General features: G+C 47.0%; 4 protein-coding genes across 8 annotated transcripts in view; 1 reads left to right on the top strand and 3 right to left on the bottom strand.

The window, feature by feature from the left end:
• The window catches only part of Slc12a6 (solute carrier family 12 member 6), a 96997-nt gene extending 95142 nt beyond the window's left edge, over positions 1-1855 (bottom strand). For 2 of the 5 annotated variants that reach the window (XM_046460991.2, XM_058584661.1), the window contains exon 1: positions 383-520. Coding sequence is in view for 3 of the 5 variants with exons in the window: in XM_046460987.2 (XP_046316943.1) it covers positions 383-663; positions 771-877 (388 nt within the window). In the remaining 2 variants the exon portion in view is untranslated. Of the gene's footprint in view, positions 1-382 lie in introns of all 5 variants that reach the window. The other 3 variants (XM_046460987.2, XM_046460985.2, XM_058584660.1) reach the window with 3 other exon arrangements.
• A 4347-nt stretch (positions 1856-6202) lies between these two features.
• Positions 6203-7009, bottom strand: Nop10 (NOP10 ribonucleoprotein). Its single transcript, XM_046461533.2, has 2 exons — positions 6887-7009; positions 6203-6553 (listed from the first exon to the last, which is right to left on the bottom strand). The coding sequence occupies exons 1-2, from the start codon at positions 6938-6940 to the stop codon at positions 6413-6415; spliced, it is 195 nt and encodes a 64-aa protein (XP_046317489.1). The 5' UTR covers positions 6941-7009; the 3' UTR covers positions 6203-6412.
• A 2014-nt stretch (positions 7010-9023) lies between these two features.
• Positions 9024-19318, top strand: Nutm1 (NUT midline carcinoma family member 1). The gene is made up of 7 exons (XM_046460725.2): positions 9024-9039; positions 11575-12283; positions 14105-14233; positions 15813-15952; positions 16441-16718; positions 16909-17025; positions 17335-19318. The coding sequence occupies exons 1-7, from the start codon at positions 9024-9026 to the stop codon at positions 19300-19302; spliced, it is 3357 nt and encodes a 1118-aa protein (XP_046316681.1). The 3' UTR covers positions 19303-19318.
• Positions 19319-20106: 788 nt separating this feature from the next.
• Positions 20107-27943, bottom strand: Lpcat4 (lysophosphatidylcholine acyltransferase 4). The gene is made up of 14 exons (XM_046461620.2): positions 27742-27943; positions 26341-26483; positions 25808-26028; positions 25359-25471; positions 25203-25263; positions 24874-24932; positions 24643-24677; positions 24069-24123; positions 23864-23946; positions 23482-23607; positions 22980-23112; positions 21600-21698; positions 21099-21255; positions 20107-20798 (listed from the first exon to the last, which is right to left on the bottom strand). The coding sequence occupies exons 1-14, from the start codon at positions 27853-27855 to the stop codon at positions 20623-20625; spliced, it is 1575 nt and encodes a 524-aa protein (XP_046317576.1). The 5' UTR covers positions 27856-27943; the 3' UTR covers positions 20107-20622.
• Positions 27944-27978: the final 35 nt, after the last annotated feature.

The raw sequence follows: 27978 nt of genomic DNA, 5'->3' as shown, positions 1-27978 counted from the left end.
AGCAGACTATAAGAGTTAAAGCCTCAAAGCTGGCAAGAAAGCACATCTCCAAATCATTAAATTTTACCCTTTAGGATTTTCTTGTAAAAAACAATTCGTTTTCACCAAAATAACCATTTCAATTCTAAGGAGGCGAAAATGAGGAAGTCAAAATATGCATTTACTTTCTTTCTTGCCACACACCTTCCCATATAATAAATTACTACCGCATTGACCCATTATGGTAACCATTATTCCAAAGGGCCATAAGCATCACAAAAAGAGGAGCCATCATTGGTTCCTAATGATTACAGTAAAATGGGAAAATGCCCTCCCAGTAGATGGTCATCCTGCATAAATAACCCCATAATAAAAGTATCCTGTTCTCCGAGTTTCTACTTACCCTCCGAAACGTCCTGGGGGTTAGAAGTCCGATCACTAGCAGGATCCAGGGCAACAGTTGCCAGTGAAGTGGTGGCCCCAGACATCTCACTCATGGGCTCACTACGGCTTGTTTCAGGCACACTCTCCCGGGAGCTAAATCTTACTCGAGAACTAGACCGAGAGCTGAGATCCGGGCTGGTATCTGACAAACCTGGAATGTCATCAATCTTTGTTGGTGTCACCATGAACCGAACTGAAGCCATTTTGGTGGTGGTTTCTGGAGGATGCATTTTTCTTTTCCTTTTTAACAAAGAATAAGGAAAAACCTCACAAAAATCTTCCTCCCACACTAGCTACTTTTGATTGCAAAAAATAGAAAACTTAAAAAAAAAAAAAAAACCAATTACCTTGATTCACATCCCACAAAAAGCCCCAAATAAGAATCCCACGCAGAATTCGAGCTTAGAAAGTGCACTACCAACAGCTGAAAATATTTTTTGAGAAACAAAAACATAAAAAACAATGTCAATCTTGTGTAACTTTGCTCCTTCAGAATGAAGAGCTTCCTAGCTATCTCCTCTGGTTCAGAGCTGAGGGCTCAGTGCCATGGTCTCACAGCTGCAGGTGAGGCCTTCTATACCCCTCAACCCTGGGCTTCTCTAGAGCTAGTCTTTTATCTGGTGAGTGTTCCACAGTCCTAGCTGAGCAAAGTGCGTGCAGGCCCACCCTAATCAGGAGAATACAGAGTGGATCAGATTGAGAAAAGGTGTGCACCCGGCCACCTGTTGTGTATCAGGTGAATACCCCCCAGGTCTGGCTGGGAGGAGGTGTGTGAAGAGCCACCCGATGTTTTTTAAGTCGATAATCCACTTGGGTCTGGTGGAAGAGGTGCGCATGCATAACGGGGAAAATAACCCACACACTGTATGGAGAAGAATGAGGAGAGAAGGGTGAGAGAACAAGATGCAGGGCAGAGCGGATTCCTGCCTCCAAGAGGTTGCGGGGGTGGCACGCCCGCTCTTCTTCAGAAGAGAGGTCCTTGGGATCTGTAGGAGGCAAACTAATCAAGACACCTCGGACAGTAGTTCGGGGTCGTGGCAGATCGTTGCTAGTCCGCTGAGCCCACAGTCAGCTCCCTGGGTCTCTGCTGCGTGACAAGACGCGCCACCCCTTGGCCGCGAGACGCTTTCTCGACCCCGGCGCAGGTCAGCCCAGTCTTCCTTGGGTCCTACCCCGACAAGACGGCCACGCAAAGTGGCCCTGACTGGGCAGGAAGGGGCGGCAGGGCTGAGCAAGACGAGGTCGCAGGTGCGGGCTCCAGCGCCAGCTGATGCGGGTGCGCGCGCAGCTGTTGTTTACTAGCCGGTAACTGTTTCGGAGCCGTGGTGCTTAGGAAGGCTCGGGCTGCGGATAGGGCGCCCCCTCCACGTCCAGACGCCAGCGTGGCTGTTACGTGACCTCGCCGCCCCCCGCCCCGGGCCCGGCGGGCTGTGCCCGCGCCGCCGCAGCCCTCCTTTTCCCTCCCCGCTCGTTCCTCATTCGAGGTTAACCGTCCGGAGAAGCCAGGGGAGCAGTTGGAGGGCGGCACCGTCCCGCGGGCTCCTGGAGCCCCGCCCAGAATCTGCAGCCAGCACGGCGCGCAGCGCGCCTGCGTCCGCCCGGGCTCAGCGACGAGGGGCACGCCGGGAACTGCAGTCCGCCGCCCTCGAGGCGTGCGGGGGAAGTTACGCCTTCCTGCGGGTCACTGAGGTGCACACTCGCTCCTGAGACCTCAGAGAAGCAGGCGAGGGCCCTCAGACTCAGGTCCAAGAGCTATTTCTCTTTTCTAAGAGCGTCTCTGACAATCATTTGTGAATGCTTACACTTAAGCCTCCCAGTACCTATTCTTAGGTGACCCTCATTGTAACTTTTAGGGAGAGTTCTTTCTTTTATACTTGGGATTGAACCCAGGAGTGCCCTATTACTGAGCTACATCTCAGGCTGGCCTCTAACTTGAGACCAATTCGCTGAGATTACAGGCGTGCACCTCCATGCCTGGATATGTAGAGATCTTTCTAAAACACTGTATCACATTTACACAATTCTGTATGCTTCATCGCCGCCCCTGCCCCGCCCCCATGTTTCCGTCCTACTATTCAAAACTTTCTATGTTCATCTACTGGTCAGATTTAAAATTTTATTAAAACATATGTCTTTAGAAAAATCATTGAGATATTTTCTCTTGAATCAATTCCCAATGTTTGTCCTATCACATTTACTGTCTCTGGAATATTTTTCTTGTTTACTTAATGCATAAATGGCGACTTAATAAATATTGGTTCATCAATGTTTTGAATTTTTTCTATAACTTTGATCAAAACGTCTAAACTTCAGAAACTAGCCCCCTGCTTTGCCTGGGTTCTTGCTCCTTATAAGTGTAAATATTTAAGTAGTGTCTGCTTTAAGACCTGACCCTGGAAATTCCGTTTTATAAAATGACTAAGTCCAAAATCTAGTTAAAAAGAATCTGGTAACAAAAAGATAAATTCTTATTTAAAATCTAAACCTGGGGCTAGGGCTTAGTTTGGTGGTACAGCGCTTGCCTGCTATGCCGCAGCACAGGATGGGGAGTAGGGGGATAAAAATTTCCTCAAACTCAATTCTTTACAGAGCCTGATTTTTAATTTAGGCATACAGCTTTCTTACTTGAGGAAGCAAGAAATCCATCTCCCAGATGGATCATATTTTTTCCTCAGGCCCATTATTGCTGATGCAAACCTCCTAGACTTTCTAGGAGGAATGCTGGATCTTTGCCTTCCTTGGTACCGGGAACTGAATCCAGCGGTGCTTAACCACCAAGCACATCCCCAGCCTTTTTTATTTTGAGACGGGGTCTTGCTAAACTGCTGAGGCTAGCCTTGAATTTGCTATCCTCCAGTCTAAGCCTCCCCAGCTTCTGGGATTATAGGAATGGCCACATTGCCCGGTTTGAAATGCTGGATTTTTATACTCAATTTTTTTTTTCTTTATCATAGCCTACTTGCATTTCAACCTGCTTACCTCTAACCAGCACTAATCAAGATCTATAAATAAGGCTTGGCTGGGCAAGGCTGTAATTCCAGTTATTCTGAGGCTGAGGCAGGAGTATTACAAATTCCAGGACTGCCTGAGCAACACAGAGACAGTGTCTCAAATTTTTAAAAAATAAAAATAAAAAGGGCTGAGGATGTAGCTCAGTAGTAGAGCACTCCTGGGTTCAATCCCCAGTACAGCAAAAGAAAAAAAAAAATCCATAAATCTCATGTTAATACCCAGGGGACTCTTTTTTTTTTTTTTAATTAACAAAACTGGGGATTGAACCCAGAGCTTTATGCATACTAGGCAAATGCTCTACCATTGAGCTATATCCAAAGTCTTTTTATTTTGAATCAGGGTCTCACTAAATTGCCCAGACTGGCCCTGAATTTGGGATCCTCCTGCCTCAGCCTCTGGAGTAACTGGGATTACAGGGGTGCTCTGCTCCTAGGAGATCTCTTAAACCCTTGGTATAGTCATGCCAATTTGCCTTTTCTATATTTATTAGGAATATGTCCAGATTAAATTATTTTTATTTCAGTCTATACAACTGGAGGCATAGAACAAAGCTAATCTTTTGTTTTTTTTTTAAAAAAATATATAAGATAAAAACATAATTAGCCAGGTGCACTGGCACAGGACTGTAATCCCAACTACTTTGAAGAGAGGAGGATCCAAGTTCAAGGTCACGCTGGACAACTTAGAGGGACCCTGTCTCAAAATTAAAAAAAAAACAACACACCTGTATCCCAGCAATTCAGGAGGCCAACGCAATAAATTAAAAAGAAAAAAAAAAAAAAAAAAAGGGCTGGATGTAGTTCAGTAGTAGAGCATTTGCCTAACCTGTGAGGTACTACTGGGTTCAATCCTGGATACCAGAAAAGACAATTTGGACTGCATTCAATATTGAAAAAAAAACTGGCGGAATTTACCTATTAACTTTAGTTGTTAAAAACTTCCACTGCAGATCCTTTTTCTAGTCATCTGCAGTCTTCAACACTTCTTTTTTTGTTTTTGTGATCCTGAGGATTAAACCCAGGGCTTGCTGGGTGCAGTGGCACAAGCGTCACCTGTAACCCCAGCAGCTTAGGAAGCTGAGGTAGGAGGATCACAAGTTCAAAGCCAGCCTCACCAAAAGCAAGTGCTAAGCAACTCAGTGAGACCCTGTCTCTAGCTAAAATACAAAAAAAAAAAAAAAAAAAGGACTGGGGGTGTGGCTCAGTGGTTGAGTGCCCCTGAGTTCAATCCCCAGTAGCCCCTCCAAAAAACCCAAAACCAAAACAAAAATAGGGTTTCTCTACCACTGAGCAACATCCCCAGCAATTTCTTTTTTTTTCCTTTTTCTTTTTTTAAATTTTGAGACAAGATCTAAGTTGCCCAGGCTGGCCTGAAACTTGTGCCTCCTGCCTCAGCCTCCTGAGTTTCTGGGATTATAGGAGTACACCATCATGTCTGGCTAACACTTCTTTATCCCTTTAACAGGATAAGATTAATTTTAAATCTCTCACATGAAATGCTAAAAACCCTGTAAATGAACCACCTAAGAAATAAAATTGCAGACAGAGACAAATATCTCATTTCACCATTCTTGTACTTGAAAATCATGTCTTCTGTTAGTCATGGTCCAAATCCATAGATTTTTTTCTATTTCCCATCAGCACTCAACAAATATCCTGAACTTTTTTTTTTTTTTTTTGCCTGAATGGTTATTCAGCAGAGTCCAAGACAAACACATCTACTCCTTTCCAAGGTTAGTCTTCATAAATGACATGTGTGCTAATTTAAGTTACATCTGCTTCTGGAGCTTTAAGTGGTTGAAAAAGATTGCAGAATTACAATACAATCTCCACAAAGCAATTTAAAATCAGTGGCATTAAGCAAATGTATTCAGATCCAGTATCAAAAGCCAGGAATGAAAAGACTGGGAAATAGTTGATTAACTTGAGGATAGGAATAAGCAAACTAACATTTCTTGACTGTCCATATAATATTTTACCTATCACTCTAATATGAATTAATATGATAAAAAAAATTGCTCCATGATTGAAGTTCAAGTCCTAAGAAACTTCTAGCACTCTTTTTAAAATTAAGCCCCAACAGTAGTTTGAAAAACAAAAATCCCTGCTTGAATCTCTGATACTTCATCTTTTAAATTAAAATATGTGGGAAGTTCCACATAGTTCCTAGCTGCCAAAGAGAAACTAAAGGTAGGTGTGTGTAAAAAAACAACTAGAGAGAACTAAACCTAGGAGTATGTCCAGAGGGAGAACAAATATGTTTAATGTCATTCCTATTTATATCAACTGGACAAACACTGTAGATACATTAAGATCCACTACCAAACCCTTTCAATTTCAAAGCTGGGAGAGAACTTAGAAAATAGAGAAAAAGAGAACTAAATAGGTTAAGTAACATTATCAAAGTTATACAAAGAGAGGTGAATAATATGAGTGGCCTGACTTCCAACTGACTGCCTTCACTCTAAAATACGTCTAAATATTATATTTTTTAAAAACTCAGTTTGAAGCTAAACATGTTAAAGGAGCAAGAAATTACTTGGATATTTTTCAGTGAATACTGACATTTCTGGGAGTCTTTCTCAACCTCTTCTCCATCCCCAAACTGTCCTGTCATTCACTGAACACTGCACTACCGTTACAGGCAATAACTGAAATTTTTCTTTCAAGTGGTCTTTTTATAACTACCAGTGGTAGTCTCTCCCTCATCCTCCTCGCATTAAAAATAAAAATTACCAATCTTTTCTTCAACAAAACAGAAAATGAGCTCTTTCAAATCATTTTATCTTTAATAACGTGGCAATAATTCAAAATATGAAAAACGTGTTCCCTTTAAAGAGGATGCCACCATGATGGCCTCAAATAAGCATGATTAAAGGCAATCGGAGGAGACTGGATTCCAAAGGGCATGGGTGGTTGGGTTACGGATTCTTCGAAACCGAGCAGGCGACAGACGAAACATGAAATTTAAGGGACCCTCAGAGAACAGGGCGCGGTTGCTGAGTCATGAGCACCTTGAACCGTTTCTTGATGGTGATTCGGTGTCGCGAGTATTTGTCGTCCGGGGAGAACCGAGCAGGATGGGCTGAGCAGGTCTGTTGTCCCATAGGGTCAAATTTCTGCTCGAGGAAAAAGGAAAATGATCTCAATACAAGAGTGATGAAGTAACCCTGGGGATACAGCTCAATTGACAGAGTGCTTGCTTCGCATGCACAAGGCCCTGAGTTCAATCCCCAGCACACACACAAAAGAGTGATGGGACTTGGAGAGAGCAGCACCGAAACACGACAGTCAGATGGAGAAGCTGCGCACTGCGTTTCTACCGCGCCTCGGTGCCAGACTTTCTGGTACCCCGCACCCAGACAGGCAGCTCGGAGGCTGGCCTCAACCGCTCTTCCCACTTACGAAAAATGCTTCTCGTCATGCCCACTTACAACGTTTCCTCTTCTTACCTTCAATGTGTAGACTCGATCTCCTTGCTCATTGAGATAATACTGGAGAAACATGACCACGTTTAAACCTGAGGCTCCAAGTCCGTTTGCAACACGTGTCTGTCAATTTTCTTCCTGTGTAGCCGGAAGACTGCCCCGAGGGATGCCGGGAAATGTAGTCCATTTTTTTTGCCTTATATTCAACAGGCCAGAAGAGGGCACAGTGGTGCAGGATTTGGCCTGTGACGCCAGTTGCAACCTTGCAGGCTTTCTAAGACCCATAAAGTGTGCCCACTGTGTGCCAGGTACTAGTAGTCGTTTGAGAGAGAGGTAGGGATGGATGTGAACTGAATATTGCTGTGTGTAGTCCTGTCTTTATCTAAAGATGCACACCCATTTCAGAGGCAGTGCCTTGCTAGTGTCTAGAGAAACAAGGGCTCTGGGATTCAGAATCCTTTTAACCCTAGGGAAGAAAAAAGATCCCACTTTTACATCCGGTTCCTCTGCTTCATTTCAAAGTATTGGCGGTAAAGAGTGCATGATGGGTATTCGATATTCTGCAAAGTGAAGAGAGCGTAAAGTTATTTTATGAAGTTGGTGATGTTCTAGTAGTCGAACCAAGATTCAAACTCAGGCCTCTTTACCGCAAAATCAGCGTTCTTATAGTGGTGAGTAATGAATTATAGTGTCCATTCTAGTAGTATATCAAACTTTTAAAAGAATGTAGAAATTCTTCTTATAGGATTCTAAAGAAATAAAATTTGGAACCAAGTTGTCATTTCAGAGATGATGGCAAAGACGTTGGGACATGTTGATTTTGTAACCAGAAAAAACTGAAAAAAAATTTATTATTATTATTATTATTATTTTTATATTGAGACAGGGTCTCACTAAATTGCCCAGGCTGACTTCAATTTTGAGATCCTCCTGCTTCAGTGTTCAGAGTCGCTGAGATTATAGGCTGTAGGCATGCGCCACTGCACCGGGCTAAAGAATAGAGTTCGCATTTGCTTGTAGTTGCGTAAAATATCTTTGCAAAGATTCACAAGAAACAGAAGATATTGGTTTCCTTTGGGATAGAGAACTTGGTTACAGGGGAAAGTAGTGGGCAGAAGACCTTGAGGTATATTCATTTTGCACAGTTGACTTTTGAACCATGCTAATGTGCTACCTATATAAAAACTGTAAAAATAAAGCAAAACAAAGGAAATCGGGGTGCGGTGGTGCATGCATATAATTGCAACGACTGAGACTGAGGCAAGACAATCACAAGTTCCAGGACAGCGTTGGCAATTTAGCTAGCTAGGTTCTTTTTTTTTTTTAAAAAAAAAAGGTGGGGGAGAGGAGACAATTGGGAATGTAGTTCAGTGGTAAAGAGTCCCCCCCATACACACCAAATTCAAACACCGTGTTGAGGGGAGAGCAGTAATTTAACAAAAAGAAGTACTTTCTGGACTTGCAGTTTTAGTCTACTTGGTTTTATTAAGGCTGTGGTGTCTGTGGACTGCAGACCTTATAGTAATGGGTGTTTGGGGACTACAGGGCAGCTTTCAAGAAAGTAATATGTTCACAGGAGTTGAAGGAACACCCTGAATCATTTGAGACAAGTCTAATTTTAAACAATTAGTTCCCTGGATCCTTTAATTTTCAGAGTATGTGCTTCGAATTGGTTGAGAAACTATAGTCATCCTTGAATTAAGCCAAGGGCTTATCCCAACCTGCTATTAATAGGAAATCAGTTACAGAACTGGGTGGGATTGAAGGGCATAGAATTAGATATGTTGGTGAAGAATTGAAGTACACACAGTTGAAAGGTAAACTGCACTGTGTTTGGCATTTGAGAAGGGATATTTCAAATTGCCCTAAAGAGGTACACATCAATGTGTTGCCAATTCTAGTTTGGAGGAAGTTCTAATTTTTGCTACTTACTAGAACCCTTTGTGGAATATCTCCCTGCCCCCACTCCACCCCACAACTCCCTCCCCTTCCCCCACTGCAGAATACTTGAGTCCTAGATTCTAGTTCTACTTTGATCAAATCTTTGCCCTCCCTTCCTTGGATACCTGTGTATCTGTTGGTGCCAGTCACTCTCTGGGACCTGGACCTGTCTCATTCTGGAGGCTTCTAGACAGACACAGTTAGTGCCCAAACCTGGGAGATGGCTTCAGATGGAGGTAAGTTTCAGGTGGTGGGGGAGGATCCCTTCCATAGGCTAACATCCTTGGGGATTCAAATTTGCCCCTTCATCTGGGGACCAGCTCTTTAGGCTGATCTGGAGCTACATGAGATACTAACACCTCCCCACCCCTGCTGCCACCAAAGGCTAGGGAAGAAGATTTTGCCATTAAGACTAGGGACTGAGGAAGGAAGAGGGCCTCCTTGGAGGTGAATCAAGGCTCCTCAGAGGAAACATTCTGAGTATAGGGAATGGATGGCAGTTAGTTAACAGCTTGATTCTCTGAAGAGGGACCACTTCAACATGTATCTGTATGGTGAGGGCAGAGCCATGTGCAGCAGCAGTGGCACAGAGAAGATCCAGGGAAAGGCCCAAGTTCCTATATCTTCTTTAGGCAACTGGAGCCCAATCTAGAATCTTACCTTGAGAGAATAGAGCTAGGGTTTCTCTTTATGTCATGACAGGAAGTGGGATGATAGGTGTGTGTGTATGTGGGTGGGTGTGGGGGTAGAAGGAATTAGGGCAGGGAGAATTAGCTAAAAAACTGTTCAGAGGTGTTATCCACTATAGGAACACATACTCCTGAAATTGGGGCTGGAAGGTATATAACTGCCCCTGCTCAGAGCTTTACAATTCCTTCCATCCCCGGAGGTGGCTTCTCTTTCAGCTCAGGGTGCAGTCTTTATTGATTTGTCAGGGCCAGAGGCGGTGGGTCACTTCAGCCATGGTGAAAGCTGAGGCTTCCCTGAGATACTCTTGGTGTGTCTACCTGTGTGGAACTCAGGCCTTACACCTATTTCATTGTGGTTGGTACTTCATGGCAGGTCTTGGCCTCCTGCTGTATGGCTAAGATGAGTTTGAATCTAAGTTTGCTCATATCCATTTCTACTTCCTGGTCAAGAAGCAGAAGTGGAGGGTTGTTGGTTTGTTGTTGAAGTATTCTTTGTAAGAAGGGGAGGAGGGGGCTGGGGTTATGGCTCAGGGGTAGAACACTTGTCTAGCACATGTGAGGCACTGGGTTTGATCCTCAGCACCACATAAAAATAAATAAATAAAGGTATTGTGTCCAACTACAACTAAAAAATAAATATTAAAAAAAAAGAAGGGGAGGAGAGTAACTTGAAATTAGGCTACTTATGTTCTATTATTATTATTATTAAAAGTTCCAGAAGGTATAGGTCACATTAATTCAGTACACATTTGTGTGCTTATCCCTGGTTTCCTTGACTGGAGTCCACATGGCTTCTCCTCTGCAGAACCTGTGTTCTGGACTTCAATTGTCCTTAGCACAGACTCAATATCATGTTCCTGTTGTGCCCTAAGTTTCTGATATTAGGAGCTCTAAATAGAAGAACTACAGATAGTCTGCATCACCATATTTTAATGTGTCCAGCATATTACTTACAGCTCTAGATACCTCCTTCCCCCTACTGCCCTCCCCTCTCCATTTCTTGGCCCTTATTTAATCCTCTCTAGTTATCCCTGACTGTTATGTAACAAAATTTCTGGGAACCAAACATCCAATCCACACATCTCCTTCTGGGAACTACACTTCCACAGAGCAGCTGGGAGCAGGAGGTTTGAATGTCTTGTTTGGAGTTGGTGGGAATGGTGTATGCTGGGCAGGATGTGCTATAGGACCTGAACTTCATGAGTCCTAGAGTCAGTGCTCCTCATCATAGATTGCATCTTTCTTCTGTTGCTTTAGATTAGGAAAGGAAGTGAAGGAGATTGTAAGGAACATCAGGAAAAGGAAAAGGAGGAGAGGTTGGGCCAATAATCTTTTTGGAACCACTTCCTTCTTAAGGGCTCTGTGGGAGGAGCCAGAAGTTTTCTCTGACTAGTTTCTTTACTGCACAGGTGTCAACTCAGATCCTTGTCTTAGTAAATAGCATATGGGACTCGCAGGGAAGGTCTGCCAGGAATGTTCCTAAAGAAGCTCTCAGAGGTAGTGATGGTTTGGGCTTGCCTTTTCCTGGCAGACAGGGGTCTGTGTGCCTTGTTGAAAGAAAGCAACTTCTCTAGTTCAGTAATTCTCAACTGGGAATAAGAACATCAAAATAATTTGGGGACTGAAATCCCAGCAACTTGGGAGACTAAGGCAGGAGGATCACAAGTTCGAGGCCAGCCTCAGCAACTTTATGGAGACCCAGGCAACTTAGTGAGACCCTGTCTCAAAGTAAAAAAATAAAAAGGGCTGAGGATATGGCTCAGTGGTAAAGCACCTCTTGTTTCAATCCCTAGTACCCCGCCCAAAAAATCACTTAGGGGACCAAGTGATTTTAGGAAGCAAGCTGCACAAATTCATCCATATCTCTTCCTTCACCTGTTGAGAATCAGTTCTCTGATTTTTTTTTTTTTTTTGTGGTGCTAGATTTTAAACCCAGAGTCTCATGCATGCTAAGCAAGTGGCACTATCACTGAGCCACATCACCAGCAGTGCTCTGATTCTTATTCTTTAGGGGTTCTCAGATGGCCTAACTTCTGGCCTCCTTTGTCCTACTTCATTCTCTCTTTTTCTTTGTCTCAACAGCATCTCCACTTCCGGGACCAGATGTGACTATGAAACCTGGTGCTGCCCTATCTCCTTTTACTGCGCTTCCCTTTCCCCCACCTACTCCTGGCCCACCAGACCAGCCACTCTGGGAGCCATCTCCACAGCCCTCCCTGACTTCTGCATTCTCTCCAGGCAACCCTCTGGTGCTCTCTGCTTTCCCCAGCCCGCTGTTGGTGACTGGAGAAGCCAGCTGTGGCCCCAGTGGGGCTGGGACTGCGACTGGGAAGGTCATTGTCAAAGTCAAGGCAGAAGGGGGACCAGCTGAGCCCTCTCAAACTCAGAACTTCATCCTTACTCAGACAGCCCTCAGTTGGATTCCCTCAGGTGCTCCCTGTGGGGGCTCTGAGGGTCCTCCTGCCCAGTACATTACAGCTTCTAATATGAAGCCCATCCTGCCCACTGAAGCTGTTGGGGTGAGCCAGGAGGGTCCCCCAGGCCTTCCTCAGGCTCCACCACCAGCTGCCCAACTGGCCCCTATTGTGCCTCCAGAAAAGGCTTGGCCAGGGCCTCAAGGGGCACTTGGGGAAGCAGGTTCTGCATCCACCCAGAAGCCCTCACTAGGTGACCTGGCCTATACTTCCAAGGGCGTTTATGAGAATTTCCGACGCTGGCAGCGCTACAAGGCCTTGGCCCGGAGGCACAAATCCCAAAGTCCTGATGTAGAAGCTCTTTCCTGCTTTCTTATGTAAGTGAGGAAACCTGAGATGAATTATCCTAGGGCTTTTAAATAAGGAGGACTTTGGGATGAACATGGGGGTTAGGCTAGGGGTTAGGACATGAGAGTGAGGAGATGCTTGAGAAGGAAAAAAACAGTAAAAATCAGCCTCTTTACCCTCTTCCCAGTTTACAACAAGCTTTCAGTTGTCTTCTTTCATGTGTGTTCAGGCAAGCATTTTTATGGTAATCCTCAGCTTAGAGACATGTTTCTTGTCCAGAAAGCAAGGAGCAGTGATTGGAGCTTAGGTCTTTCTCTCCAAGTATCAGGGTCCTCTGGGTCTATCTCACTGCCCTTCAACATTGAATTGTACTATACAAACCAGCGGGAATGAGGAGTGCTGGGCTCTGACTCATTCCTGTAGGGGGAGGAGGTCAGTGCTCTGCCAAGCAAAGGACTCTTGTGTGTGCCATTCCCCCACTATACCATTATACTCAGAAGTCAAGTTGAGATAGGATGCGGAGTTTGCTAGGCTTCACAGATTTGTGATCATGGGAAGGACATTTCACACCTTTGCCCCCAGTTTTCTCATCTAAAAAGGGGATAATTGTACCTACCTCAGAAGGTTGCTGAGAAAATGAAAAGTGCTTGGCAGAGTGCCTGGCACAAAGAGTGCATTATTAGATAGTAACTATTATTATTATAAAAAGGCAATCTAAAAGAGGAAAAGAGCTCACAAAAAACCAAAGTGTCCTTGCTTAAGAGTGAGCATATGTTTGGCCAAGGAGCCTGGGGTCATAAGCTGTTTAGTTTATAAAGCAGTCATTAGTCATCTGGGGAATTTTTCCTCCTTCCCAACCACACTGGCTGTCTTTCTCAATTTATGCAAACCACTATATAACACATACCCCATCTTACTTACTGGACTTTGAACAAACTTAGTTACTCTTCCAGTGCCATAATTCCTAAAAGAATCTCTCCCTTCAACTTGGAGTCCTAGATAAGCTAGTTTATTGATTTCCTTCTATTTCAAGTTCAGAGTTTTCTCTCGGAAGCTACCAGGTGGAATTTATAAATCTTGAGCCATTCTGGGTTTTCAAAGTTTGCTTGGGATCGGTTCACTTTTGGTCCTATCCAACTTCTGCTGTCCATGTTCAGGGACCCTCTACAACAGTTACCTGGGAAGCTGGTTAAATGCCCAGTTCTGGGATTATGGGGGGCTGCAATCCATGTTAACAAGCTTCCTCAGGTGACTCCGGTGCACAATAATGTTTGAGGACTCAAAGGAAAACTAGAGAGGCAAAGATGAAATCCTTACTTTAGTCTGGGCTCTCACTCTCTTCTGGATCAGAAAGGGTTCAAGAGCCTTCACAAAGTGAGGGTCTAATATTATATTGGAAGGTCTGAAGTTGTCTGAAAAAACCAATGAAGAAAGATATCAAACATCCTTTAGGTAGAGATTCATTTGGATTAGTGAATGTCTTTCAAAATGCAAGAGGCTCTGGACAGGGAGAGTTAAGCATACTTTATAGTGAGTATCATTCATTTAGAAACACAAAATATTTTCTTTGTAACATTTAGTTGAAGACAGCACTGTGAGAATTAGGGGTAGTTGCCTTGGTTGATTCAAAAGGTGGGGAGAAGTATCTATTTTATTTTGATTTACAAATTTCAGTGGGAAGAGAGGTGAATATAGGACTAGATGGGAGGTTGGGATTCTGGAAATCTCATCAGAAGTGGGACATGGCAGGGCCTGAGGGTCATGCTGGATTTGATGAGGGGCAGGGGATATGGACTGAGGTGTGCAGGGGACCGACTTTTGGAATGCGACTGACCCAATGGGGGTTTTAGCCCAGTGCTTCGCTCTCTGGCCCGCCTGAAGCCTACCATGACACTGGAGGAGGGACTGCCGAGGGCTGTGCAGGAGTGGGAGCACACCAGCAACTTCGACCGGATGATCTTTTATGAAATGGCGGAAAAGTGAGTCTAAATTTCATTCTCTTGAGGGGACTGTGTGGCCGAGAGTGGTGGGGCAATGGAGAGTGCCTGTGTCTAGGTGTGGCAGAGATTATTAACAGGGGAGCATAGGCTAGGATATGAGTCCCGTGGATCCTTGCTTCTCCCTCCACCTTGATTCTGTGGATTTTTCTATTCTACCTATGTTCTCTTGAAAGCATCATCCCCTCCCCGCAATTTCAGATCTTGAGTCTATTTACGGACATTCATATTGAAGGTCTTAGGATGGGATTGGAGCCCAATATGTGTAAAAATTTCATGCTCAAGGGACTTAGTAATGAGGAGGTGAACCCTACTGGGTAGGTTTTCTCAGCTGTCCAAGTATCAAGTGGCTGTGATATAGGACTTTGGGACCACCTTTCTTTTGGAAATAGTGGCACAGAAAATCCTTTCCTCTTCATCCCAGGGAGGGACTAGTTCTGAAGAGTTTGGTTAGGGGAAGCCAGGGTGCTTGGCTCTTACCATTTGTCTAGGACATCCTTGGTTAAACAAACAAACAAACAAACAAACAAACAAAACCCCCCAAAACAAAACAAAAAAACTCTTAGCTGGCCTCAGTGGCACATACCTGTAATCCCAGCAACCCGGGAGGCCAAGGCAGGAGGATCACATGTTCAAAGCCAGCCCCAGCAGATTAGCGAGGCACTTAGTAACTCAGTGAGATCTGGTCTCTAAATAAAATATAAAAAAGGACTGGGGATATGGCTCAGTGGTTGAGCACCCCTGGGTTAAATCCTTGGTACCAAAACAAACAAAAAACCCCAAAACTTGCTGGGCATGTGGTGCATGCCTGTAGTCCCAGATACTTACTTGGGAGGCTGAAGTGGGAGGATAACTTGAATCCAGGAGTTTGGGACCAGCTAGGCAACTAGCAAGACTCCATCTCAGAAAACAAAGCAAATGAAGCCTTTCTTCCATGCTTAGCTTCTACCTTCTCTCCTGTCTTCACCCATATTTCCTAGATTTAGTCTTCCAAGGCCTCAGTCCCAGCTTCAAGGTTCCTGGATCTCAGCATTGCTTCCTGATGGAACCTGCCTTGAATTGCAACCAGGGTCCTGATTCAGGAATTCTGCCATTTTCTAGGATTGTGGAATGGGTGGGGGAGGTAAGGCCTTAAAAAGGGGCCCACTTGTGAGGTCCCAGCAGGCTGTTGCATAGGCCTGATTTAATTCAACAAGCCTGTATTTAGTATTACTGTATAAAATCTGTGCAGCTGGGAGAGATGGATATAGAAAAAAAGTAAAGGCTATTATTGTTCTGTCCTGGAGGTTTATAAGCTCTAGTTCATTCATTTCCTTAACAAACTTCCTAAGTGAACACTGTAGGTAAAGGGATGATGTAGCGATCTCACAAGGTTACCCCAGAACCATTACTAGGATGCCTATAAGCAGCTTCTCCCTGGGTGATTTGACATAGGCAAGACTTTGCCTAAATGAGGGCACTTCCTTTCTTGGCCATGCTTGGTTGCTGCCTGGTATCTGGATTCCTAATGGGCTGGGTCTCCTCCACACCACCTGTACCTTAGTCACCCTCTTCAAAACAGGTTCATGGAATTTGAGGCAGAAGAGGAGCTGCAGATACAGAATGCACAACTGATGAATGGTGCCCAGGGATTGCCTCCTGCAGCCCCTTTGAAATCTGATCCTCCAGGGCCACCAGTCCCTGAGGTTTGCCAGCAGCCAGGTAAGGCTGCCCAATGCCAATAGTAGAAATGAGCCCAAGGCTTGAAGGGAGGCATACAGAAATCGGCTATGGATTAGGGAAGCACGGCCTTTGCTCCTGCCACTCTTTCTAGGAAGTGTATTTTATATCCCAAACAGAATGCCCCCTCAAGAAGCTGGGTTTCAGATTGCCCTTGTCCTGAATTAGGTATTGATCTCAGTCACATAAACTAATTATTCTCTCATCTAGACTGCAGATGAACTCCATTGTACCTTATCTGCCTAAGAAATGGGGAAAGAGTTCCAATACTGTGACTTTCTCTCATAGCCTCTGGCTTTTAAATCTTCTCCCATGGTCTGTACTTTTTCAGGATGGTTTGATCCAGCCTGGAATCATTTCAATGTACCCAGATTGCTGCCCTTACAAATAGATTTGGGAGGTAGTGGCCAAGGCTTCCTTGCCACTTCCCATTTCCCTAGTGCACAACCTGTACCACTTCCCACCCCTAGTGTACATTCCAAAGAAGGCAGCCTCCAAGGCACGGGCTCCCCGCCGGCGGCAGCGCAAACCCCAAAGGCCTCCAGTTCCTGAGGCACCCAAGGAGATTCCACCAGAAGCTGTGAGAGAGTATATTGACATCATGGAAGGGCTGGAGGGGAATCACTTGGCCACTGGGGAGTCGGATGGAAAACAGGAGGAGCAACAGGAGGAAGAAGCAATGTATCCAGATCCAAGTCTCCTGAGCTACATCGATGAGCTGTGTTCTCAGGAGATCTTTGTCTCCAAGGTGGGCTGGGCTGCTTTCTAGTAGGTCCCAGGGGTGGGCATGATGGGATACCAACCATTTGGGGTTCTGTCTAAGGCAGAAGGTAGGCTTTATTCTTTAACTGGTGGTAGTCATGGCCTTGTCTCTGGAGATCTTTGGCTCACAGGTTACTTCATCAAGGATTCACATCATTGTTCCTTCTATTCTCCAGGTGGAGGCCATTATTCACCCTCAATTTATGGCAGATCTGCTGTCTCCAGAACAGGAGAGAGATCCTTTAGCCTTAATGGAGGAGCTGGAACAAGAAGAAGGACTCACTCTTGCCCAGGTAAACCTGGGAGGTAGGGAGTATTAGAACAAGATGTTTTCAAGATTTTTTCTTAGAACAGCTTCAGGATTGGGCTTTAGGTGCAGAATAGTTAAAGGACTGTGGAAACACAGGAAATGAGAGAGTAAGGGATCCAAGCATGAGAATAAGACATGAGAAGGTAGGAAGAGCCGCAGTTATGTCTTTGATACCATCACTTGAGCCACAAGCTTTTCTTCCCTGTTCTGCCCAAATACCGTCGCTACCACCCACTCAGCCACCTCTTCTCACAACTATGTATAGAACTGGTATTTGTCCATTCTCTTTCAGCTGGTCCAGAAGCGACTCTTGGCCTTGGAACAGGAGGATGTGGAGACGCCTCCAAATTATAGTGCAGCTCAGTTGGTCTCGAGCCATTCTGTTTCTGATAAGGATGAAGGTGGGGGTGGGAGGCCTCGGACATCATCTGGGCCACAGCAGGGTACTGTTTGCCTTGGAAAAGCTGTTTCTTCAGGAAAGCAGGCAAGAGAAATGCATGGTGGGCAGCAGCGAGCTCTAGATGGTCTAAGGGGAATGCGCAGGGAGGGGAACACTCTGCCATCCTCGAGTTGGGACCTGCAGGTAGAACTTGGGGCTTCACAGGGAACTCAGGCACTCTTGGGTATGGAGAGAAAAGGGTCTAGGAAGGTCATAAACCAACTGTCACCACATCAGGAGGGCCACCTGGGAGGTGCTAGGTCCCCTGGGCACTGCTTGGCAGCTGACAGGACTTCAGAGGCTTTGCCCCTTTGCTGGCAGGAAGGCCCCCAGCCCAAGAAAGCTCCTAGTTTGGATGTTGAGCTTGAAAAGCCAGCTCCTCCACAAGGACAAGGGTTAGAAAAGCAGGGTCTGGGGCTGCAGACAGTACAACAGATGGGGGAACTTGAAGTGCTTCCTCAAGGGAAAGAGCCTTCAGCAGCACTCCAGGAAGGCTCCTCAGGAACCATGTGCAGAGATGACAGAGGTCCTCCCATGGTTCAGAACTGTGATCAAAAACCTTCCCCTGGAGCAGCTGGGGACAGGGACAGGACCTCTCTTAGCCCAGGACTGTGGCTGAGCAGTGAGATGGATGCTGTAGGCTTGGAGTTGCCCTTACAAATTGAAGAAGTCATAGAGAGCTACAAAGATGGGGAATGTATAACTGAGCATCAGGAACTGGGCTCCGGGAACAGCATTTCTCTGGATTCTGGAGAAACCACGGTGCCTAGGGATGTGGGGAGCAGTGTGGTTCCCTGTGGAGAGACAGATGCCACAGCTGCCCTAGAAAAGAGAAACTACTGCAGCTTGTCAGTACCTCTGAGGGCCAATAGCCCAGTCTTGGGACCCAATAGAGAACAGATCCCTGAGACAATACAGGACAGTGATCTCTGGGCTGAAGGTTGTTCTCCACTGCTGGAAAGCAGAGTTGGTACCTCCACATTGGGGTCTTTCAAAGAAACCCTGATGCCTGCATGTCAAGGCAATCCCATTATTCTAGGGACCCAGGATGCTTCCTCCTTCCCGGAGGGCAGCCAAGAGGCAGGGAGCAGAGGAAATCTCTTTTCTCCTCTGTTGGAAACCACAGAACATAAAAACATACTAAATGTTAGAGATAACTGTAACCTCCAACTAGGGGTCAGCAAGGATACCTGTCCTATAAATTTTACTTCTGATGATCCTCAAGGAGTGGGCAGGGAAGACAAGGGTTTGTCTAAGCTGAACGACCTTGTTCCTTTACAAAGCAATCAAGACACCTTGACACTGAGGGCCTCCCAATCAACATCTCCTCACCAGGGCCTTCAGAGCTCTTCCCCTAGATGGGGAACCAGGGATGCTTTAGTCTTGAGAGAAACCTCTCCTATGAGTAAAACACACACCTCAGATGTGATAAAAGGAGGGGAAAAGGAGGAGGGGGAAGATGAGGAAGATGAGGGGCTCTCTAACTTTACCTACCTCTTGGCCTCAAAACTAAGCCTGTCTCCAAGAGGGCCTCCCCTCAGTCCTTGCCAAGCCTCAGGAAGTCGGTCCATCCAAAGAGCATCCTACCCCTCCACTGAGGAAAGAGGCCTTAGCCAAGCTCCATATCCTGTCAAGTCTGGGAAGCGGGCTGTAGTTGGAGGTCCAGCTGCTGCTGAAAAGAGACCCCAATCAGGAACTCAACTTGGGGTCCCTGGGGAGAAACCCCTGGCTCTGGGAGCTGTGCGACCCTCACAGCCTCGTAAAAGGCGGCGTGACAGTTTTGTCACAGGCAGAAGAAAGAAACGACGTCGTAGCCAGTAGGAAGCAGAGGGACCATCCTGACCCACCTGCCAGTCCCAGAGGTGGGTGCCCCAGAGTAGATTTCACTGCTGCTGCTCACAGTGGAGAATCAACCTCAGCCCAGTGCTATTATGTTCTGCAAAAGTGATTGGTGAGGGAGGCGGGAGGTCGGATTGACCAGGTTGCAGGTGGTTCCATAGTTGGAAGAACCTTTGGAAGTTGTTGTATGGAATAAAATAAAGGTTTCTTTTGTTGGAGAATGCTCTCAATGTGCCCTTCTTCTACATGAACACCTTTGCTGCTAGATAGGGCAAGATGTCGTGAAAGTAGGTAGGGGTAGTTCCACAGTCTGGATCTAGGTACTTGATCCCGCCTCTCACCTTAACTTGGCTCCCAGCTTCCACTTGGCAACAGATATTTAGGTTGTGATAGGGGCCCCAAACAGAGTTTTCGCATGATCAGATCACTTTATTCATTCCATCTACACAAGCCTGGACTTGGCATCAAGAGGGCTTTTCTGGATATCCTACTGTTACTTACCTTTCCTTTGCTTTTTTATATATTAATATCTCTAGGACAGAGATCTAATTTCTTAAATCTAATTAGTATTCCTTATTTGTTTTTAGGGGCCTTCTTTTCTTCCTTGAAAAGATGCTGAACAGAAAGGACTCATGTGTCCTCAGCTCATCCTCTGGCAGGAAAACTGACCCACGTGGTTGGTCTGCCCTGTAACTGGGAGGCTGCTTCCTTACTGACATAGCTCTCTGCTCCCACTATGGGCGATGGAATCAAGTCTCAGTAGGATTATTAAATATGGAATGGTAGTAAGCTATTTTAATCTTTAATGAGGACAGAACAAGAGGGAATGGGCTAAAAAGAGGTTCATGAACTAGTCCATTAAAATGTGCATATTTAGGAGGTGATAACAGAAAGGGAGGGTATGAGATTTCTTTGTATAATTTCTGTATAGGAAAGAGCCCTGTCTGGGAGTGAGAATACTCCTCCAGCTATGGCTAAGAGGACTAACCTTTGGAACCTTCTGGGTCTTCCAATGGGCATCTTGTAACCATTCATCCTTTTCCTTCCCAACTAATGATGTCATCCATGTGACTGAGCTTCACTTTTTTTTTTAATAGATATATATTTATATTTATATATAAAATAGTTTCTTACAAAAAAACCCAACCAAACAAAAAAGTAAAATCAACTTAAAAAAATAACAACAACCAAAATCAAACAGGAGCAGAGATGGGGTTGAGGCATAGGGTAGGTCCCTGGCGCTGCCCTGAGTCTGCGGGGCTGGATTTGAGCTGAGGAAGAAGGGGTGGGTGACTGAGGCGCTCAGTCATCCTTCTGCTTGGGTGCTTGCATGGTCCCATTGGCCAGAGCAGTGGGGCTACCTGGGGAGGTGGCATTTGGTATTTGGGAGGTGCCTCGAGGGGTGTGTGTGGGGCACAAGTAGGTGCTGAAGAGCTTCCCATAGAGTGGGTCATGGAGGGAGAAGTTCTGGAACTGACCTGGACAAACAAGAGTGAGATGGGAAAAAGTCAAGACCCAAGAATGAGAAGAAGATGCCCCTGTAATCTACTCAGAACCAAGAGGTCCTGCCCCTCTTATCTGTTTAACTTCTCAAATCCAGGTTTTTGTCTGCTCTTCCCTTTCAGCCCATTCCTCCCAGCCTCAGCTCTCAAGACAGAGGTTTTATCCTCCAAACCAGCCACTAACCCTTGTTCCCTCTCAACCCATGCTTCCTTCTCCAAGTCCCTGGTACTGATGGTGCCTGAGTGCCCGAGCAGGCTGAGAAGGCAGTGACTCACAGAGGGAGAGGCCCTGGCTGGGTGCCTCCTGGCACAGCTCAGCATGCAAAGTTGTGGCAGCAGGGCGAGGTGAACCCAGTAGCAGGTGCAGGATGGTGCTGAAACCGTCTCTGTACAGCAGGCGGCCAGGCCCCTCTGCCTGCTCTTCAGCAAAGAGCTTGGGAAAGAAAGGGATGCAAGTCAAGCTGTGTCCCCAAGCCACTGACTCATCTTGCCCCACAGGTCTGCCTGATACGCTCCTCCTCTTCAGAAAGCACTTTGCATAGTCTCCCTCTGACCTTTACAGATCTTTTTGCAGAACTGTAAACTTTATAGCTTCTGCCCTCTTGTGGTTCCCAGCTAGACCTCAACAGAGACACCAGGGCTCTGTAGCTTTCGGAAGTGTGGCATGTGGTATGACACCAAGTGCCTACCATCTAGAAATTATTGGGAATTGTGCACAACACCAGCCTCCTGATATGGGATGAGCATAGCCACAAGTGCCCCTCACTTCCCGGGTACCTCAAAGGCTAGACGAGTCAGCTCCTCCAGGTTCCTGCCCCCATCCAGAGCTGCTAGTGCAAGTGCCACATCTCGGAAGTCCACCAAACCCTTGGCATCCTGCAAAGAGAAACCAGGGTGAAGCTCTCTGGATTTGGGCTCCTCCCTTTCCTAAGCAGGCATGGTTGTGATGCCTGTGAGCTCTAAACTCTGCAGGATCTATCTCAAGTCACTTGGTGACAAAGATCTCACAAAGAGATCTCCTAGGAATGTTAGGGAATCCCTCAGGAATGCCAAAGTTACTTACCATCAAGTATCTGACATACCAAGAAGGCACTCCTGGCCCCCAAGCTGGACAAACTGGTTCTCTCCTCTGACTCAGCCTATGTGGGAGAACTAGTCCCACAGATTGAAAGGGGACCACTGGCCTAATTTCTCACAAAAAAACCCAAGCAGGATGCCTGCTATTCAAGCTGTATGGGGGAACCACATAGGTAGCTCCTTTCAGGAACACACAGTGCTTCAATCTAAGGAATCTACAAACTTGATCACTCTGTCCCTTCAGAGAATGTTAAGAGCCATAGTCTGTGTCTTAAATAAAAAAAAGAGCTACTTGGGGCTACTGTTGTTCATAAACATTAATAATCTTTTAAAATTATAACTTGACAGGGAAACCTAGTTATATACTAAGGAAATACACAGTTTGCCAAGATTCTTGAGACTATTCCAGAGTCTCATAGAGAAGTCACAGGCTATTAGAAAAAATCTGCCCCAGAATTGAAAATACTCCTGGATCTCAAATTCTCCACTGTCTAACCTATCAGTGGTGTGAAGATCCTCACTCAGTGCCCCCATCTCTGCTAATCTCTAAAGTAGCTTCAGAAATTGATGGACCTCAGTTATGGTTTATTTTCCCACTTGTTCCTCCTGACAATAATTACAACACTGATCTTATGCAGGGCATGGTGAACATGCCTATAATCCCAGTCGGGAGGCTGAGGCACAAGAGGATTACAACTTTGAGGCTTACCTCAGCAACTTAGTGAGGCCTAAGTAATTTAGGGAGACCCTGTCTCAAAATAGAAAATAAAAAGTGCTGAGGGATATGGCTCAGTGGTTAAGTGCCCCTGGGTTTAATCCTTAGTACCTATAACAAAACAAACCACTGCTCTTCCATGCACTGGATACTCACAAAAAAATAAAATTAAAAAAAAAAAAAAAAAAATCTTCCAATGGATCTCCGAAGATAATCATCTGTCAAAGGCGGTCAGAATACCCAATGGAGACTCTCAGCTGGGCATCCTACTGATATAGGCCAGTAGGATATCACCTCTAATGCATGAGTATGTCAGCCTGGAGAGCAAGCCCTGGCCTCTGCCCTTTGTATTGTAGCTCCTTTACCTGCTGGAAGTAGCTGAAGGCACCAGCTACCGTCTGAGGGTCTGAAAGCTGTAGCTGCCTGGCAAACTCCTCTTGTCCAATCATTCGACTCCGGCTTGGCTCTGCCCCAGTGTCCACACAGCCAGGGGACAGCCTACAACAGAGTTGAAGGCAGAGCTGGATCCAGGATATACCTATATACCATGCAGTAGCACCCTGGCCCAGCCCCACACATTCTCCCAACATAGATTTAGCTACTGGATTTTTTTTCTCCTCTGGTACAGGTAATTGAATCCAGGGAACTGACACACTCCCTTGAAAGTCCTTACTTTCCTCACCTGTTAGCAGGTATCCTGTTTTTCCTCCCCCAGTTTCTATTAATCCTTTTACTTAAGAAGCTCCTTTAGCATCCCACTTTTTTTCTTAAGACTTTCCTTTCTCTCTCCTACTTCTCCCTTTTCTTTTTATTTTCTCTTTCTCTGTTTATGACAATGCTTGTACCTTCATCTTCAAGGTCACTTACCCTGCTTTCCGAAGCACCTTTCCCAGTTCCCAGAGCTGTGGCTCCAATGCCACCTTCAGCCGGCCCACCACAATCATAGGCAAGCTCCCTACAAACTCACATTCAGTGGCTGGAATGCCCAAGGCCCTATGGGATGAAGAGGGATGAGTGGAGAGGGAAAGAGGAAGCAGAAGAAATTCTGAGGGCTCATTATTGACTCTGGCCTACTGACCTGGGAGGGGTCAGGCTCCTTTATCTTTCCCCTTCTCAGCCTCAGCTATTCAATAGCCCTTCCCACTGCCAGGCCCCTAATCTTTGCCTCAAGACCTCCCCCATTCTCCCCCTCCCTGAGGTTCCTTTTTGCTGTGTATCTACTCCAGGAAATACTTTGTGGAACACTCACTGCGCCATGACCTTCTGGACATTGTTGGCGTAGAGGGTGGGGTCCTTGCTCTCCTCAAGGCTGGGCTGATACACAGGGAGGAACTAAAACAGACATGCACAATTCTTAGCAGGACTTCAAAAGGAGGGTGACCATTTCTACTCTTTTCCCATGGCTTTAAGAGTCCATGATGCCCTTTCTCCCACTCCACCCACTGGGTTCATACCTCCACATCCACAATGCTGCAGGGCTGAGAGGCTGTGAGCCAGAGAACTTTGAGTCTAGGAGAAGAGAGAACACCATGTTCACGTATCTCCAACTATGGGATGCTCCTCACCTTTAGAAAGGGAAAGTTCTACCCAAGGATATAAATAAGAATAAACCCCTAGCCACACAGTCAGCTGGGTCAATGTGCAGTTGAGAGACCATGAAAAGGTCCAGGAAGGTAGCTGGGAAAGACAGAAGAGTTTCAGGGGTGTGCCAGAGGAAGAACTGTGGGCAAGAGGAAGTTTGGGTAACAGAGGAAAAAGGCAAGAAGGTGGTGGTGTCCTAGGGGACAACTAAGGAGAAAGATCACTTAGAAACATAGGAAAGTGAGGGGCTGTAATCACAGTAGGACCGATACAGGTGGGACAGGTGAAAGCACAGCCAGATGATACTGAAAGGTTAGAGGGAAACAGGTCTCTTATCCTCTAGCTCTCCCAGTCTTAGAATGAAAAGGGCCATTCACCTTGTCTGAGAGTAGATGGCCCGGGAATACAGAACCGGCTCCCCACCCTCACCCCAGGAATACAACTCACACTCCAGGCCCCCTCCACGCCCAGCTGGTGGTGTCCTATGGGGGAAGTAGAGGTGGGAGCAGAACATTACTTTCTTTCCTAGAACCAGCCAATCTTCTTTGACTTGGCCCTAACTCTGCCTCCAGCCCCATCCCCAGATGCACCTCCCCACATGGCCCCAGTGTTTTTCACTTATTCCCATTATGGTGGATTCATGCTCCCCCTTCCACCCTTCCTTGGACTAAGACTCACCAGACTGTTGGGGTAGCGGATGAGGACAGGCTGCACAGGCACCCCTGCGATGAAAGCTCCTAAATCCCATTTCCACCCCCACCCCAGGGGCAGAGGTTAGTGCATGAGACAGCATGAGGTGTTGGGATCTGGGACCAGTTCCCAAATGAGACCTGGCCTTCTCCCTTCATTTTCAATTTTCTGACTCCTCAACTTGTCATCATTAGCTAAGCAGATCCCTGTCTCCCTTTTCCCCAACACTCCCCACCCTTCTGCTTTGCAGGTTATTCCTCCCCCAAACTGGGGCTCATTTTCCCCACTGTCTTACCACCCACCATCATTTTATTCACCTGGCTTGAACTTAAGCAAAGCCTTCTTGTTAGAACAGGTGCCTTCGGGAAAGAATAGCACCTGGGGGAAAAAGAGCAGAATGAGATGGGGAGGAAAGGAAAGACTCTTCAGGAGCACAGAGAAATGGAGGAGAGGGTCTCAAGACCCTTACCCACCTGGGGCCACTTGCCTCCTGAGGTGGCCCGCCTTCGGACCTCCTCCACCACTCTACGGCGAGAAGCTGGGTCATGCCGGGAAACTAGGATGGCTTGATTGAATCGAAGAAGGGCTGAGGGTGGCAAAGGATATCAGGAGAAATCTTTTGGTCCCTTTCCCAGGGCAATAACACCTGCAGCCTCCATTTGCTCACAGTATGAGATGTTCCTTAGTTATCTCTTTGCTCTGGGCACAATTCCTTTATTGGACCTTGTCCTTTCAAAGAAGTGATCAGCACTCCCTCCAACACATTCTCAATGCCCCAGCCCTCAGTGTCTAAGACACCCAGTGACAAATGATGTTGATTTACATTTCATTTGCCAGAAGTCAACATCCCTTCCAACTTCTACCTCTCTACCAGAGCCCAGAGTTATCATGCCCCACCCTTCACTGTGTTGCACTTTCTCACCTCCAATGACAGGCACCGAAAGGTTTTCAGCTCGGGACACAACCTTAGGCAGGTCACAAGGCAGCAGAACAATGGGGTCAAAGAAAGTGGAATGGGGGGCAGCGACAAGGACAGGGGCTTGGAGGCGAGAGGCCCTCTGGCCTCGAACCCGAATCCGGAGGAAGCCCAGCAGGAAAAACAGCAGGCGGCTCAGGCCCAGTACCCCGTTGTGGCACACAGTCCTGCCAGGGCAATGCTGGGTATCAGTGGGAGCAACAGCTTGACCTTCACCCACTCCCTGGGGTTTGGGTACCCCTCCTTTCTTCCCTCAACTACTTTGGCCATGGGGCTGACATCTCTAGGCCCTCTGGGACACGTCAGGGCACATCACTTAGAGGTGAGGTCCTGGGTACTGGGTCTGGACTTGGCTGACTAATCTCACCTACCCAGGTTGAACAAAATAATTTCAGAAGCCTCCTTCTCCTTTTCCAAGAGGGGGCAGAATGGATAACAGGGAAGAGAAGTAGGGTTTCTAGGGCTGATTCCCTACTTACTTCCTCCATCCTGTAATTGGCTCTTGAAGCTGCTCCTCAGTAAGACCTGCTACTTGAAGCCAAGCAAAGGGCCAGAGGAGAAAGAGGACAATAAAGGCCAGAAGCACTCGGATGGGGGCCAGCAGTGCCCCCAGGAGGCAGAACTGCAGAGGGTGGGAGAGAATGTCATTTAGAGCTGGGAGATGGTTTCTTCATGGCATCCCCTCTCCCGGGAGGATGGACCCAGGAGCAAGCAGCCATCATCCTTTGCAGGTGACTGGCTGTGTGGGAACAGGAGAGGAGACTAGGTTCCCAGTGGGATGAAGATATCAGTGAGGACAAGAGGATCAAAAATTATTAGCACCAGGAGCCTCATTCTCTCTCTCTTGGTTCCCACTCCACCTATAAAGGTGAATGTCATAAAACACACCTAGCATTTGGAAAGGCTATTAAGAGAAATTAATGAGAAAATGCATGTGAAAGTGCCCAGCACTGTGCTTGATGTAGGCTAAAGACAGGTCCTCCTCGCCCACATCCCTTTCCACAAATAGTTCCTATGTCAAACAGAAACCAGGTGCAGAGCTCTTTCCACTTTGAGCCTGGGATGCAGAGTGGACTGAGAGGTCCACTTTTCAGACCTCGGGTCAGTCTTTAGTACTACCCAAGAGCAAAATCTTTATTATTGGGGGAGGGGGGAAGAAAAGGTTTGGCCCTACTCTGCGAGACAAGGGTTGCTAGGAGCCAAGAGCGATTCCAATAGGCTGCCCTGGGGAGACAGCAGGTAAACAAACCTAGCTAGTGAGTCTGCCTGGGGAGGTGATTACAGCAGAAACCTTGGACACTTCCTCCCGACACCATCTCCCTGATCCCCCAGGCTGGTGTGGCCCTCCACTTCCTGTAGCCAACCCCCTTTCCAGCTTCCCTGCCCCCACCGAGAGGTGCTGCAGTGCGAGGGCGGGGGAGGGCAGAAAGAGGGGGTGTTGGAAGGGCACAGGGACGCAGTCTCTGGGCCCAGGTACGTGTTCCAAGTCAGAGCCCCAGGGAATCACTCAGCAACCCCGGCCCCCAGAGCCTCCAACTCCATCCTAGCTCGCCAGCCTTCGCAGGATGTAATCCGCATTCCCAAGTGTCCTCCATCTCTCCTACCCCTGGGTCCCCTGCAGTGCTCCATCCTCACCTACTCAATTCTTCCACACCTTCAAGCTTGTCTATCGCTCAAGCCCGCGTCCTGACCAGGGCTCCTCGCCCACCCCCGGCCACCCCCACGTGCACACCTCCCGGCTCCAGTTCCACAACCCTCTCAGCTGGGTCCTTCTTGGATTCCCGTGCCCATCCTCTCCATGGCTCTACACGGCCCATTTTCGCATCTCCACATTTGCCCATCTCCGCGAGTCCTCCAGACGCCCCCTGCCCACACCTTACCTTAACCCTCTGGAGGCGCGAGAGATGTAACTCGTGCACGAAGGGGTTGGGGGGCGCTGGGGGTCCGGGGGTGGGATCCTGGGGGGCCCAATCCCCCGGACTTCCCTGGCTCATGGCGGGAGAAAGTGGGAGGGTGGGCCCCGGCCCCAGCCCCAGCCCCGGGCCCCACTCTGCAGAGGAGCGGCTGCTCCAGCAGCGGCGGCGGCGCTCTGGCCCGGCCCCGCCTGGTTCGGGCCG

This window comes from Marmota monax, unplaced genomic scaffold (genome assembly GCF_021218885.2).
Source record: "Marmota monax isolate L192 unplaced genomic scaffold, Marmota_monax_Labrador192_F-V1.1 WCK01_AAM20220418_F8-fsc00001, whole genome shotgun sequence".
Taxonomy (NCBI): Eukaryota; Metazoa; Chordata; class Mammalia; order Rodentia; family Sciuridae; genus Marmota; species Marmota monax.
This window is presented reverse-complemented; position numbering and strand designations above follow the sequence as displayed.